The sequence below is a fragment of the Grampus griseus genome (assembly GCF_964374135.1).
Source record: "Grampus griseus genome assembly, chromosome: X".
In the NCBI taxonomy this organism is placed as follows: domain Eukaryota; kingdom Metazoa; phylum Chordata; class Mammalia; order Artiodactyla; family Delphinidae; genus Grampus; species Grampus griseus.
The window spans coordinates 77,768,352-77,784,669 of record NC_138999.1 but is presented as its reverse complement, the minus strand read 5'-3'; the positions used below and the strand labels follow the sequence as shown (position 1 = coordinate 77,784,669).

The following is a 16,318-nucleotide window of genomic DNA, read 5'->3' as shown; positions in this document are numbered from 1 at the left end:
TGGAGAAAAGGGAACCCTCTTGCACTGTTGGTGGGAATGTAAATTCATACAGCCACTATGGAGAACAGTATGGAGGCTCCTTAAAAAACTAAAAACAGAACTACCATAGGACCCAGCAATCCCACTACTAGGATATACCCTGAGAAAACCATAATTCAAAAAGAGTCATGTACCACAATGTTTATTGCAGCTCTATTTACAATAGCCAGGACATGGAAATAACCTAATTGTCCATTGACAGATGAATGGATAAAGATGATGTGGCACGTATATACAATGGAATATTACTCAGACATAAAAAGAAATGAAATTGAGTTATTTGTAGTGAGGTGGTTGGACCTAGAGTCTGTCATACAGAGTGAAGTAAGTCAGAAAGAGAAAAACAAATACTGTATGCTAACCCATATATATGGAATCTAAAAAAAAAAATGGTTCTGAAGAACCTAGGGGCAGGACAGGAATAAAGACGAAGACATTGAGAATGGACTTGTGGACATAGGGACAGGGAAGGGTAAGCTGGGACGAAGTGAGAGAGTGGCATGGTTATATATACACTACCAAATGTAAAATAGATAGCTAGTGGAAAGCAGCCACATAGCACAGGGAGATCAGCTTAGTGCTCTGTGACCATCTAGAGAGGTGGGATAGGGAGGGTGGGAGGGAGACGCAAGAGGGAGGAAATATGGGGCTATGTGTATATATATAGCTGATTCACTTTGTTGTACAGCATAAACTAACACACCATTGTAAAGCAATTATACTCCAATAAAGATGTTAAAATAAAGACATTAAAATTAACTTGGAATGCAGTGATTTCCAAAGTAATTAAGTTACTGAAACAGTCTATGTTTGAAATCATCAAGTATATGACTTATTTCATTATTTATGGACTCTTTACTAATTCAGAAGCGTTTCTACTATTAACTTTATTTTTACTGTTTTGAATTAGCCTTTCCTCAGTTATACTGTGTATGCCAAATTTGCTTAATTTTAGATAGCTGATCCTTTTCAAAAAGAATCTGGCTTCTTCATATTTGTACATTTCCAAGAAGTCCACTTAGTGGTCTATGTAGATATCTTTGGAGGCAAACAGGAATATAACTACATAGTAACCTCAGGCTGCCCTGGGCTTCCTTAGCCGTACAGAATGATTCAGTGTTATGGGGGAAGATGTAGCCATTAAGGACAGGGTTTGCAAATTCCTTCAGGATGAAATGGTGGTAGTCAAAAATGGTTTTCTGGTCTGGGCACCAATCCAACACTAATAGGTGCAGGAAAAGAAAATGTTACTGTATAAGGATTTAATTTCAGGGAGGATGATAGTACTTTTAGAAAGGCGTATATATTTAAAAATTGATTTGAATATATATGCAAATTATTTTACAAAGTTGCTCATCTTCTCCCTATCAGAACAACCCATACTTATGTTGGGAAACTGAAGATTATATAACATGTACCAAAGACATCATGTTCACAGATGTAGGCTTAATCTTGGGGAAGACATATATATATATTACTGACCATCCTCACATTTTTGTGAATACTGTTCCTCACTTGCTAAAGGGTGGTAATTATCTCCCCATCTCCTAAATGACCCAAATCTTTTCTTCATAGATAAGGGAAAGTGTAACAGTTTAGAAAAGTTCAAGGAGTTAAAAGCACTGTGACTAACACCTCAGGTTACAACTTAACACAAAATCTGAGTTTAATTATACACTGTGTTTGTTGTCAAACATACTGGCAAATAAGAGAGAATGAATGGCGTGGAAGGCAAGATTACGTACATTATCATGGTTGGTGGTAAGAACAACAACCATTACAGCTAAAGCTTTTATTTTTTATTTTTTTTAATATAAAGGGAAACAATGTGTTTTTCACAATTAAAGAAAAAAAAGTTTGCCAATACTATATATAATATTGAGAAATATATATTAAGAAAAAGAAACACTAGATTCCATTTTAAATAGGTACTAAACTTTTATTTAAATAGATGAAAAAATTGCCAAAGTAGTTTGCTTAATTTGCAGCAAATCTAACCATTTGTCTCAGTTCTTGTCATTCCTGAAATTAGATTAATGACATGCTTGTTTTGTTTATCTAGTTGCTGTTGTTAAATAGTTGCTGTTGTTAAACAATTCACTTTACAAGTGACTACAGATACCTATTGAGGCTGACATCTACATCATCCGCATTCCTAAGTAACTCTATACTATTTCTTTTTCTGGGGGAATTATATAGAATATTATGTTTCCTTCTATAACTGGTAAAACACAAATATTTCTTTCAATAATGATCTTTCCTTAACACTTTTATTCTGTTCCAAATACACTTCAAATTCGGTAAATCCTTTAAATTTTCTTTTTTTTTTTTTTTGCGGTATGCGGGCCTCTCACTGTTGTGGCCTCTCCCATTGCGGAGAACAGGCTCCAGACGTGTAGGCTCAGCAGCCATGGCTCACAGGCCCAGCCGCTCCACGGCATGTGGGATCTTCCCGGACCAGGGCACGAACCCGTGTCCCCTGCATCGGCAGGTGGACTCAACCACTGCGCCACCAGGGAAGCCCCCAAATTTTCATTTTTATGTTCTTACAGTTCTGAGTTAGTAAATACTGAAGCTGTATAAAAAATTCAGAAAATATTGGAGACTATCTCTACTCGTATAACTGGTTCAATTATTTTAATTACTTTAACTGGACAACTCTGATAATTCTCCCTCTCCCCAAACACACAAACACATAAAAACAAGCACGTACACACACACAAACACACAAGTGTGGGAAAGTTTGCTTATTTAGCCTAAATGATCAAATCGATATTTGTGTAATTTGGTGTTGGGTTGCACCCTGCAAGCCTGCAAGCCTTGTACTTGCCCAGCCTCAAGAACGAAGAAGAGCCTGGAGTCAGCCCTGACAGAGACATCAGTGGTTTAATGGATAGGGAAATCTTACACATCTGAAGCAAGGTCCTGGAGCAACACCAACGCCACTGCCACTATGTGTGGCAGACGGCAGGCATTGCATGGGGTGGAGGGTGGGGGGCGGATTACCAGTTATAGTGGATTATAGGTTGGTTCATTGGTTACCAGGGAAACTGTCAAAGGAACAAGCACCTCACCGCCCTTTGATAAGCTATGGTAATAGAAATGTTCTGGCCTAAAGTTTAGAACAGCCACTAGTTGGGGCCTGGGGCAAGTATGTAGGCATTTACTGATTAGGCTCTGTAATTGAGAGGGAATGTCAGTCTTGTGAGTAGGGTTTAGGTGAAGCAGGGACTGGTGGAGCAAGGGAAGTACAGAGAGCAAGAGAACAGCCATGTTGGGTGGCCTGAGCATATCTTTGGACACGACCATAAAAGAGTAAGATCAACGTAAATTTGTGAGTTCTGATTTGGCAGAGGCTAATTTCATTTGAGTCTCTCCCTTCTTTCTGGATTTTATCCTTCATTTATAACAATAGAAAACAAAACATTTCTTTGTCAGAAGAGATCAGAATGTGTGTTTTCTACAACTCGATTTACAAATAGGTACTGCCCACCTTCTATGATCTCAGCTCTGTGGTAGATGTAGTTACTAGAGAAAAGCAGATAGAAAAGAGGGGGCCGTATTTGAAGAAAAGTGAGTTTTTCTGGCATACAGTAGTTAACCTTGCCAACATAATGCACATTTTTTTCTTGGAGATTATGTTGTGTTGTGAGGGTGGGGTGTTGTTAAGGCCATAGGAGAGTGATAAAGCATGAAGATTACTACAGAGATATTTATTGAGGGTTTGAAAATGAAATTTTCCATTCTAATGGGGAACTGTACATATATGGGTTTTAAGATAGTAATCACTTGTATCCAAAAGCTATGAACAACTTTAGGGACATTAAAGCAAATTGCCAAAATAATTTCAAAAGAACTCTAAAAAGTTGAACCTTGATCAGCAATAGTTGATCAAGTGCATGTTTTAACTACAATTTCACCAACATTGACTAAGTTTTTAAGTTTTACAATTTGATAGGTGAAAATGTTGTCTCATTAAATTTACATTTTCTTGGCTAGTTACCTTGGACATAATATGTTTGCTATCCAGTTGTTATTTCTTTTTTTAAAATAAATAGTTGCCTGTTGATATATTTCTCATGTAAACTACTTTTGTATTGATTTGTGTGATCTCTTTATATAAAAATAAAAATTGTAACCATTGATCTGGCACAACTGGTGTGAATAATTTCCAGTTTCTAGTTGCCTTTAGATTTTCATTTCACTAAGAGAAATATAGGAGGAAAATGTTAATCTACACAAAGTTATTGAGCTTTAATTTTTATTTATTCCATTGTATTTTAAGAATTTTTAAAGTTCATCAATTTTATTCATTATAAAATCATATCTATTCATTAAATAAAATTTGAAATATCCAAAAAAAAACAAAACTAAAAAAAAAAAATTACACATCGTCTCACTTTTCAGGGAGCCTCATCTCTACTATAAATATTTTGTTGAATTTCCTTTCAGTATCTTTTTTGTCCTACATGGGAAGGTTTTATGTTGCTGTTATTGTTTCCTCATTAGCAAAATGCATACTGCTTCATTTTATGATAAGATATGATATCATAATATTATATAATAATCTCTCTTTCCTGTCATGTTACATTTCATCATGTCATGCAATTTATCTATTACTTTTTTTTTTTTGGCTGTGCTACGCAGCCTGAGGGATCTTATTTCCCCAAGCAGGGTTTGAATCTGGGCCCCCAGCAGTGGAAGCGTGGAGTCCTAACCACTGGACTGCCAGGGAATTTCCTTATTTATTAAATAAATATTTATTTACCATCATTACCTATCAGTCACTCTTCTAGGCACTGGGATAGCAATGAACAAAATCCCTGCTTACATGGAGAATACATTGTAGTGGTAGTGGGGTGGGGGAAAATAATGCAAATAAGCATAAAATATGGCAGGTATTTTTAAATGCTATGAAGAAAAATAAGTTCTGTTAAGTAAGAGGAATAAAGAGTTCTAGAAGGGAATAAGATTTGCAATTTTATATAGAGAGGTGAGGAAAAGTCTTTTTTATTTGGTGACATTTTAGCTGAGACGTGATTAAATGGGTAGAATGAACCATGCATATACCTGGGTAAAGACAGTTCCAGACAAAGGGACAGAGCAGGACCAGAGGAACTGACATGGGAATGTGCTTGATATTTCTGAGAATATTGAAGTGATAGTGTGGTGGGAGTGACATGAGAGAAGGAAAGAGGAATAAAAGATTCAATCAGTGATGTAAGGTCATGGTAAATACTTTGAGCTTCACTGAGTGTGAGATGGACCGCTATTGGACATTGAGAGCAGGGAAATTACATGATCTGACTTATTTTTGTAAGGAATAATCCTGCCAGTTGTGTGAAGAATAGAGTGTAGGAAGAAAAAGATGAGATCAGGGAGCTCTATTAGGAGTCTGCTGAAGTAATCTGAGTGAGAGATGATGGTGGTTTGGACTGGCTTGCTGGCAATAGAAGTGATAATGTCATAGACTTTGAATATACCTTCAAGGCTTAGCTATCACAATTTCCTGACTGACTGGATGTGAGATGTGAGAAAAATAAAGGATTCAAGAACAATTCCAAGGTTTCTAGCCTAAAATCTGCAAGAAAGGTGATACCATTTACTGAGATAGAGAAGATACAAGAAGGAGCAGACTTGGAGGTTGAGGAGATAAATGTTCAGCTATTATGAAATCTTTGTAATTATATTTTTTAAACCGTTTTTCTTTATTAAAGACATTCTACATTTTAGTTATAAACTATTTAGGAAAAAAATAATAAAGAAGAAGAAAACAATAATCACCTATAATTTTATAACCAAAGAAAATTACTCAGTGTTTTGATGTAATTGTATAGTCTTTACACACACACACACACACACACACACATACATAGTATAAACACATACATGTACACACAGTATATACTGTACATACAGTATATAACATTTTTCCTACTCAAATGGGATGCTTTTTTATAACGGGATTGTTTTGGATACTTTCATCTACCATTTGTTGAGAAATTTTTCCCTATCCAGAAATTTGGAAAAAAATAATCACTTCTACTGTGTTCTAGTACTTTTATGGATTATTATTATTTTTGTTTTTATTTTTAACTTTATTTCATCTTTAACTTATTTTATTGAATGATATAAGTTGATAAGTTGTTTTTTGGGTTTTTTCCAGTTATCTTAATTTGCTAACGTTGGGAAATATTTTCTAGGCTAAAATCTCTAGACCAGTGTTTCTAGATCAGGGGTTGGAAAATTATAACTTACAGGCCAAATTTGGGCCGCCACTTGTTTTTGTATGGCCTATAAGTTAAAAGGGTTTTTACAGATGAACACATTTACAATTGATTTGACTATTGAGAAAACCAACTTTGAACCCTAATTTAGCAAAGTATAACCCCCCAAATTCTTCTCATTAGAATTGTAACAAAAATGCTCTTTTATCATTATCATCACTATATTTTGAATTTTTTTCAATTTTAAAATGTGTAGAAATTTGATTTTTCTTGTTGTATAGGTGCCTGGATAATATCCTTGATGTTACTTCTTATCCCACAAAGGTAAAAATTATTATCTGGTCCTTTACAGAAAAAGTTTGCTGACTCTTGTTCTAGATCTTTGTAAGTGTGCATAAGAATCACCTGGAAGCTATGAGAAAAATGTAGATTTCTGTTGTTCACCCCACCTTCATCACTGCTATATCAGTTTTGATTCAGTAAGCCAAGGGCAAGTCCCAGGAATCTCAATTTTAACAAACATCCCAGGTGATTCTGAGACGCTCTGGAGCAAATTTTGAGAAACACAGAATGCCGACTTGCACTGAGCAAGTTTCAATACTGATTTTTTAACTACATGTGGGCCAGTACTTCACCGCCAGCATGCTGGTAAATATCAGTTCATTATAAAGATCTCACTGGAGTAAATTGCCACAGGGACCAAACCTGCCTATGGCTCTTTCCACCCGTCATCATGTGTCCTATCACCTTTCCTTGGAACACAGCCTTGCTTGGGAATCAAAGCATTGTTTTTGGTGTAGGAGGTCTGTGGTTCTGAATTTGAACCCATATGACAGAGGATACATCATTATTCCTGGGTTCCATGCATTTGTTCTTATCTCTCTTTTTATCCCTTCTTTATTATGGTTTATGCATATATTTATGTATGTATGCACATATTCATTCATCCATCCATCCATCAGCACATCTAATTTCCCTATAAACAACAAGATTTTAACTTTACTAGAATTAGTACTGCCTCCCTCCCCCATCACCAAGCAAACCTTGAATTTTTGATACAAATGATCTACCATTTGTGTCATAGTAAATTTATAAATTTACCAGTGCATGTTGGAAAGCGTAAATCTTGGGACATCTAACTGAGTTCAAACACTAAAACATAGGGAGCTTAAAAAAATCAAAACACTATAGCACATTTCAGAGTCATTGTTGTTGGAAGTTAGAAATTATTGCTGGAATATCTTAATGAGAATTCCAGGAAGTCCTGAGATTTTAAGTAGTGTATGTGAGATTAAGAAAGGAAGAAATAATTTATCGCTTGAGAGAATTTTAAGCGTTAAATCCTGACTTTTCTTAATGAAGTTTCCATGGGGCACTACAAGTTCGTATTTCTAAAGGCCAAAACTTTCCTCTTTTCTCCACCTTCTCTATATTTCCGTTGCTCCTTTGGGCCTCGGCTGATGGGTCACCAGAGAAATGTGGCTCCTCTCTCTGAGTAGCTGTGAAAGATTCCCATGAATTTTTTTGTCCTTTTGTATCCAATTTTACTTTTAAATATTTTTGTGGGAACTCTCTCCCTGAGAACAATGTATTCACTAGTATTAATTCATTTTTTATGCATTTCAAAATATGTGTTCTCAATTTATCTGAAATTCCCCTTTTACTGATGAATTCCTAATACTGACTAAAATCATTTAATATAGTGTTCTTAGTTATTCAATGAGCCCTAATTCTAATTTTAGAGACAGATTACATATTGTTTCAAATACTTGAAAACTTTTTCAATTTTACCCAGAAACTTGAAAAGTTCTACCAAACAGTACTCTAAAAAAGTATGCTCCAAGACCAATTAAAACACATTTCTCACAGCCCTAAATTCTTGGCCCCAGATTAGAGATAAAATTTCAAGCATGCAATTACTTATATCAGAAATCCAGCTTAAATGATCTGTATGGTGAAACTTGCTGTTGAGGAAAGATTGCGACACCATTTTCTGGTTTATATATTATCTTAAAAATAGAATATATTGAGGAAATACATTTGTCTTTCAGCAATAAAATAGATTACATAACTGCATCTCTCACAATCTAAAGATAAAAAACAGTTAAAATGACCAAGTGATCTAAGAAAATCATTCTGCTTAAAGTGAAACTTTTGCTCTTGGAGACTAAAGTAAGAGACATACTTAGTTCATACTTTTTTTCATTCTTTCAGTTTGTTTCACTTACATCAAAATATAATAGAAGTTTCAGAAAACTGTATCTTCCTATATATTACTCTTTGACTGAGAGAGTTCACATTATTGTGGTGTGTCTCCACATAACAACTAAAGGCTGCACAGAGATAATATTCATTGTCTATGCTGCCCGTTCAGAAAAGTTGGACAGTTTCTCTTAGCATTATCTCTTGTTATGCTTGGAATGTTGCTTTCATATCTCAAAATTTGTCCCACATTAGCAATATGTATTACTCAGTCTTTGGTAATCAGATGCTCCAGCCCATGTATACATTATGAAACCACAATTCCAAACAGACCCCACAGCTTTGTTGTTTTAATTAGCATCGTTCTGATATTTACATTATTTTAAAATGAATATCTTCAGCTAGATACATTCATCCATATATAAACAGTAGATGTTTTCCACTATCTACTGTGGCTTGACATGCAAGTTCTGAAACTTTATCTCAACAAAATGGTACAACATCACATACATGCACATCTGACAGAAGTGTTTGAGGTGATGTTTTGACAAACTATGTAAACCAGAAATACCTTATATAAACTTGAGTGTTCTAAGAAGGATGGAGTTGAGATTAGGCGATGGGGGTAAGAGAATAGAGAGGAGCAGACCAGCACCAATAATTATTTAAGAAATTCACTTAGAAATGAAATATTCCAAAGGTTTAGTGTTACTGTAGTAGTCAAATCAGTGTTAAGAATACCCATACGCAGTGAACGAAAACAATTCATGAAGCTTCACCCTAAAGCAGATATCAAACTAGGTAGAATTTTACTGTCTTTATAGTATTCAGTTAGATTTATAACATTTAAATTACTCTTTGTTTCTCTATGTTCCTTCTTTTAATTATTCTTGAATTATTTCACAAATCCTCCTTTTTAAAAATTCCTCAGTGAACAGGGAAATACATTCTTCATCTTGACTTGCATTGTTTTGTTACCATCCTTGCCATAATGTAATAAAGCTGCCCTTCATCACAAAAAAAGTAAGGTATTTATTCCTTTATTTAGGGACATTAATGTATTATATATTTTTTTGTACAATGAAACCAATTAGGTATATATGCTGGGCTTCCTGAAACTCTGAAAAAAGAGCTTGGAAATTCCTCTCTGCGTTTGTTCTTTACAGGAATTTAGTCTGCCTCAAATTCTGAGTGGTGACTTAAGGAATAGTCTCTTGCCATTCTGTGTAAATTAGTTTAAAATTACTTTTTAAATGCCCCCCAAATATTGATTTTAGAAGTCCTTGATTTTTCAGAAGCATAATTTACCCTTTTGGAAGTTTCAGATCAATCTCAAAAAATGTAAAATTATTTATTATACATTATAGAAGTCTTATTTATTATACAAAAGATGTCAACATCTGGTGTTTTACTTACTATTAGTTCTAAAACAAAGAAACTAATTTACTCTGATGACTGAGACAGTGATGCCATACAATATCAGCACTCGTCCTTTTTCTTGCAGTCTCTTTAAAGCACTAAATATTTTTTAAAATTAAATAAACTATGAAGGCCTCAAATTTTGATGAGAAATTTAGTGAGAACATTGATCTTTTTTTTTGTGCCAAATGGGAGACCTTTTAAAACTGACTCTGACTTTTGAGTGTGAAAGTACTTGGAGTTGGTTTTTTAAAGTTTCATAGGGTAGAAACTAACACAACATTGTAAAGCAACTATACTCCAATAAAAATTAAAAAAAAAAGTTTCATGGGAATTACATCCTCAGTATTTGTATGTTGAGTTAGGCCTCTTTCTTTTCAGATATTCAGTGGTAGCTAGATTACTTCTAACTACTGACCATGATCACCTGGAGCCAAGTGGGATGCATTAACTTTCTTAAGGCTCCAGGAAACCATTTGTTAGGTTATAATTCATGGGAAGTAAATAACAACCTGAAATATGTAAGAATTAATTCATTTCACATGCACAAGCAGTAGTGTCTCAGGTATGATCATCATTGCTTGGTTCAATATAGGAGCAAGATCTTGTGGAATAGTCTTGGTCTTGAAGCACCATCCCAATAATTTATTTAAAAAGTGTTACTCTACAAATAGACTTTTATCTAAGTTATGCCAATTATTAGAAGCTCTGTCTAAGGTAGGCCCATCAATCAAGTGTTGAACATTGAGAAAAAAGAGGGCATAAGAGTAAAAGCACTGATAACACCTTAACAGTATAAGCATGAATCTGTGTCATCAGTAACACTGTTAAAAGCACCAATCTATGTAACCAATCTGTTCTTAATTATTTCTTCAAAGGATGAGATTTAATAAAAATGGCTTATTCTGTAATAATTCATTTCTCTTGTAAATACTGAAAAGAGAATTTGAAAGCAAACAAGTGGAGAGATATAATCCATAGGTTATGAACTCATTAATTCTTCAAGTAATCATGGAATGCTAATTATATTCCAAGTTTTGTCATAGGTACTGGGAACACCTGTATCATCTATAATCAGTCATTTATTGATACATTTCTAACTATTCCCTTAAATTAGGCTATTTATTTATAGGTAAGATGGTATTCACTCCATTCCTAAATATTCCCTTAAAGAAAAAAGTAATTCTTACTTTTTTCACTCGGCTAAAAATATCACTTACACATGTAACATCTTGTTTTTCCCCTTAACCATAGATTCAACCAGAAAAGCACCAGGATGCTTGAAACTTCCTATACAGAAAATCCTCCCCAAATAACCTTTTCTATGATGCTTGCAATCACACACACAAAAAATGTTCTTAATTTTCTTCTCCCTGGGAACATTTGAAACTTGTACAAGTGACTATCTTGAAAAGTTGAAAAAAAGAGTATGAAAAACAAAAAACAAAACCTTAGTACTAAACACTCCACTATTAACTTGATCATTGATAGTATAGTTTTACTAATCATCTAGAAAATGAATAATAACCTATTTTAATGCTTTGTCACTGATTTAAGCTGTTCAGTTATTTTGTTCCCCCTTGGAAGCCTTAATTATTAGAAGTGTATTAAATGTAGCTAAAAATGAAAAGTACAAGATTGAACAACTACCCAGGTGTTTGTGTTTAAATAGAGATTACCTTTCCTTTATAGTTTCCCCCTGCTTATATTTATATTTTCCACCTGAATTTACAGAGTTTTTTTGACTGATTTGCAGGGTCCTAACATGTATGTTTTATCTGTACTTAGCCACATTTTAATTAATCCTTTTCTTTATACTGACTAGCTTTTTGAAAACAGTAATAATTTAAATTCTTAAATAATTTCCCAAAATGTATTAAATGTTTATACTTGCGGATTTTTACCTTCCAGAAATCTTTTGTGATTTATTCTGAATCAAAGCATTTGTAAAGGTCTTAACACTGACACTTCAGGTTTACAGATTTAAATGAAAACTGGCAATGGGGGAAAAGGAATAGAGAATACATATGGTAAATAATTACCAATGTAAGAATTTTAAATTTTATTTGAAGTTGCTTCATTTTCATATATCTTAATGATCACAATGATGTAAAGCAAGTAGACTCATAAAATATGAAAAATTATATCCTGTTAGTTTTTCTTTTGTATTTAAATGAAGAATATATCATTAACTTTTCAAATTTTAGATACATATATATCAATATGATGTGCATTTTTATTTTTTTAGTAGATTTAAGCTTTTACATGCTCTAGATATTTTTTATCAAGCTCCTATAACTCATACTGTTTTTAAGCAAGGATGCTCATCACAGCATTGCTTACAAATGTAGAAACATTGAAAAGCATGTAAATCTCATTCAATAATGAACTACTTAAGGTAAGTTATAGTACATCCACCCAATGGAATACTATGCAGTCACTAATTGATGATACAGATTGGTATTTATTGATATGAAAAGATGATTATGTTTTAGTTTAAAATAAAAAACAGTACATATAGTATGTTTTCTTTTTTTTTTGTAAAACAGTGTGTGTATACATAGAGGAAAAGGCATGAAAGTATATGCACACACTTAAAATATTAATGCACACACAAAATATTAATAGTGGTTATCTCTGAACTCTGGGAATTTTAATTCCTTCTTTATAAGTTTCTGCATTGTTGTACATTATTTTACAAGAAGCATGTATTATGTTTATAATCAATAAAAACAGTAATTTCCATTTGAAAATATTTGATAATGAATATACAAGTCATTTGTAGATAAACAATTACATAGAAACAGGTTATTCTCATTATTTTATGGGCAAATAGCCAACAAAAGTGTTAATAAAATTATATATTTATATTGTATTATGTATGAAACCAAAGATTTCTATATAAATAAAAACCAACTGAGAATAGAGTTAAAACATTTTCTTACTGTTGGATCTGTGGTATGAGTGAATCCTATTTTTAAAAAGTAATTATTTCAATTTTACATAAATTAGGTATTTATCTCTCTAATCCCAAAATCAATTCGAACTGGCGTATATTAAAAGAAAGGCAATCCAAAGAAAATATGAAAGCAAGTGTAATATGGATGGAAGGTAGATGGATATGGAGAAGAGGGAACTAAAAGTGAAACACAGAAAGTCCATCGTATAGAAATTACAGGCTAAATAATGTAATTGCAATATAGAACAGAACATTTTGTCGCAACTTCCAAGCAGCTAGACAAAAAGAAAACAATTAAGAGCTCTCATATGATAGATGGAGGCATGTGACTTAATCAAGAGAAATGACCTTTTCCTTAACTTTGAAACATCTGTGAATATTACCTTATTGATATATTCAACAATTTATAAGAGATAATGACAAGTTTAATAGAAGATGTTATTCAAAGTAGTTTTCCACATCATTACAGGATTGTTTACCTTCTATATTGACACAATAGAGGCTGAAGTTAATCCTAAAGTTATTTATAGACAAAGGCAATTCAGTGCTGTTATTCACCTTTCTTGTTGATTAAACATGATCCATGTATACCTACTAAGGAGTTTAGAAAAATGAGTGATAAGAATGCTCCTTAGGGCTTCCCTGGTGGTGCAGTGGTTGAGAGTCCGCCTGCTGATGCAGGGGACACGGGTTCATGCCCCAGTCCGGGAAGATCCCACATGCCGCGGAGCGGCTGGGCCCGTGAGCCATGGCCGCTGAGCCTGCGCGTCCGGAGCCTGTGCTCCACAACGGGAAAGGCCACAACAGTGAGAGGCCTGCATACCGCAAAAAAAAAAAAAAAAAAAAAAAAAAGAATGCTCCTTAGACTGTCTTCAAATATCAAAGCTTTCAGAAAAGGTTTTTAAGATGAAACTTAGAATTTAAATAATCAATGTTTAAAGTATTAATTTTCTAAGGTATTGATTGAGGAAATACCAATATGCTTCTTTCTCTGGGCATGAAGTTAATAACGAAAACTCTCAAAACTTAGTCAAAGTCACTATCAAGTCTGTGGTATGCCCACAATATATTAAAAAGGAAAAAAATATATAAATAAATAAAAGGAAGAAAGAAAGCTCACATCTTTTAAAAGGAATATTCATTTTAAATAATAATTTAAAGTGAACCTATACACAAATATTAACTGGATCATATACGCTTTCCCCTGCTCTACTGATTTCTCAAAAAACAAGTTAGAAATTTTCACTGTGATAGACTCAGAAGTAAGGACCATCTCGAGAATACTTTCATAGGAGAAAATAAATTTAGTAGTATTAGTGAAATAAGGAAGGAAATATACTCCATTACCTCACTTGACTGGTTTAGCAAAAAAGCATGTGGAGGAATAAATTTTATTCTACATATTCCTAAGGCTATTATATCGAAAAATAGTACAAAATGACAGTTTTACAATTAGAAATTATGTTCTTCACTAAAATGAACAAGGTTTTCTAGTTTCACTTTTTTTCAAAAGAAAGTATTCACTTAAAAAATGCTGTGAATTCACATAAAATAACCTCTTATCACAAAGTAGCCCAAACTAAGTAGGCACCAGCTTAAGGCTGAAACAAATTGAGCATTCTTATTCTCACCACCTGCGCCTGGCCTGGCCCAGCGTGACATGCAGAGGCTTGGAGCCCACTATGCGACCATTCATCTCATCTACTGCTTTGGTAGCCTCTTCAAAAGAGGAGAAGCAGACAACACCAAACCCTTTGCCTTGCCCCACTTCCACCATCACTTTGGCCCGGCTAATTGATCCAAAGGAAGAAAATTCCTCCTTCAGTTTTTCATCATCGATGGTCTCGTCTAGGTTCTTAATATAGATAGGCACCCCTGGAGGCCGACTTTTTTCTTTTAATCTCAGCCGCTCAAATCTTCGCCTTAACTCGGCCAGGCGTTCAATTTTCTTCTGTGCTCGCCCTACATAGAGGACTTTCCCATCGATGGACTTTCCATGCAGGTCTAACACAGCCTTTTGGGCAGCCTCGTGTGTCTCGTATCTCACAAATCCAAAGCCTTTCGATTTCCCACTGGCATCTCTTATTACCTTAACACTCTCAGTTGGCCCGTATTCACTGAAAAGTTCCTTCAGTTTGTCGTCATCCATGTCATCTCCAAAGTTTTTAACGAAAACATTGGTGAAAGTCGCTCTATCCCTAGTTCTAACTTCAGCTGCCCGCTCTTCCGGAAATTTGAATCGGCCAACGTACACCTGGCGGTTGTTGAGCCGCACTCCATTCATGTGCCAGATGGCCCTATTGGCAGCGGCCAGGCTGTCAAAGTGCACATAGGCATAACCCTTAGAGCCGTTGTCATCGCATACTACCTTGCAGGAGAGAATGCTCCCAAAAGCAGAAAACAGATAAAAAAGGGCCCTATTGTCTATGGATTTGTCCAGGTTTTTGATGAATATATTTCCAACTCCAGACTTTCTTAAGCGGTCATCTGGCTGAGACCACATTAGGCGGAAAGGTTTGCCGTTAATCAAATCAAAATTCATGGTGTTCAAGGCCCACTCAGCATCCGCAGGAAAGCGGAAGTTAACATAACCATAGCCCAGGGGGCTGCGGGTCACCGGGTCACGGCAGATTCGGGTGAAGCGAAGAGGGCCAGCAGGCCTGAACTTTTTATATAACATGTCCTCGGTGACATCTGGGTCCAAGTCACCCACATACAGGGCAGCCTTGAGGTACTTCTTTTTCTTGCCAGCAGGATTAGGCTCCCCACTCCCCATCTCTCTGAGCACAGGGAGGAGGCTTTCTTGGGAGAGAAAAAGAGGTTGCTTTCTCTAAGCTATGGGCCAAGCAGCTGTTCACAAACAGAAAAAAAGCCAAGGCGAAGGAAGCTAAAAGCAGACTCAGAATCACTGTTGAGGCTGAGAAAATGAAGTTCAGAAACAGCTGGTCAGCAGGCTCAGAACAAATGCATCAGACAAAAAAGCACCCCAATAACGAATCCGTTCTCCCTAAGGTGGCTTAGAATTTCCACCCATTCAGATCTAAAATCAGTTTCAAAAGCCAGTAGTAGGAAAGAAATGTCCCTTTCCCCGTTAAATTGTAAGAAATCATCAAGCAGCTGGCTGGCTCCCCACACCTAGCCTTGCCGACAGAGGCCTCACGACCCGTTTTCTGCATAAATATAGGCCTCAAGCTCGTGTGGGCTTAAAATGATATCAACAAGGGCAGGAGCCGAACATGTATTCCTCCGCCGGCTGCCTGGCCGGTCTCAGGCGGGCTCGCGCTCACTAAGGCCGCGCTACACACACTCAGCGTCAGCGAAAGGGCACACTGGACACTTGGTGCGCTGCGGCCGGGCAGGCAGGCTGCAGGCGGCGGATCGGACAGAGAGACAGACAGACAGACACACGCGCGGGGGACCGGAGACCGCCCAGATACCCAAGATGCCCACTGGGTACGGACCGAGTGACGCG

At 35.5% G+C, this 16,318-nt stretch overlaps 1 protein-coding gene across 1 annotated transcript; it reads right to left on the bottom strand.

Moving 5' to 3' along the window:
- Positions 1 to 14,473: 14,473 nt before the first annotated feature.
- PABPC5 (poly(A) binding protein cytoplasmic 5) lies at positions 14,474 to 15,622 on the bottom strand (the record flags this gene model as incomplete). The annotated part of the gene is made up of 1 exon (XM_082681737.1): positions 14,474 to 15,622. One exon carries the CDS (start codon positions 15,620 to 15,622, stop codon positions 14,474 to 14,476), a length of 1,149 nt encoding a protein of 382 aa, XP_082537863.1.
- Between the last annotated feature and the right edge of the window lie 696 nt (positions 15,623 to 16,318).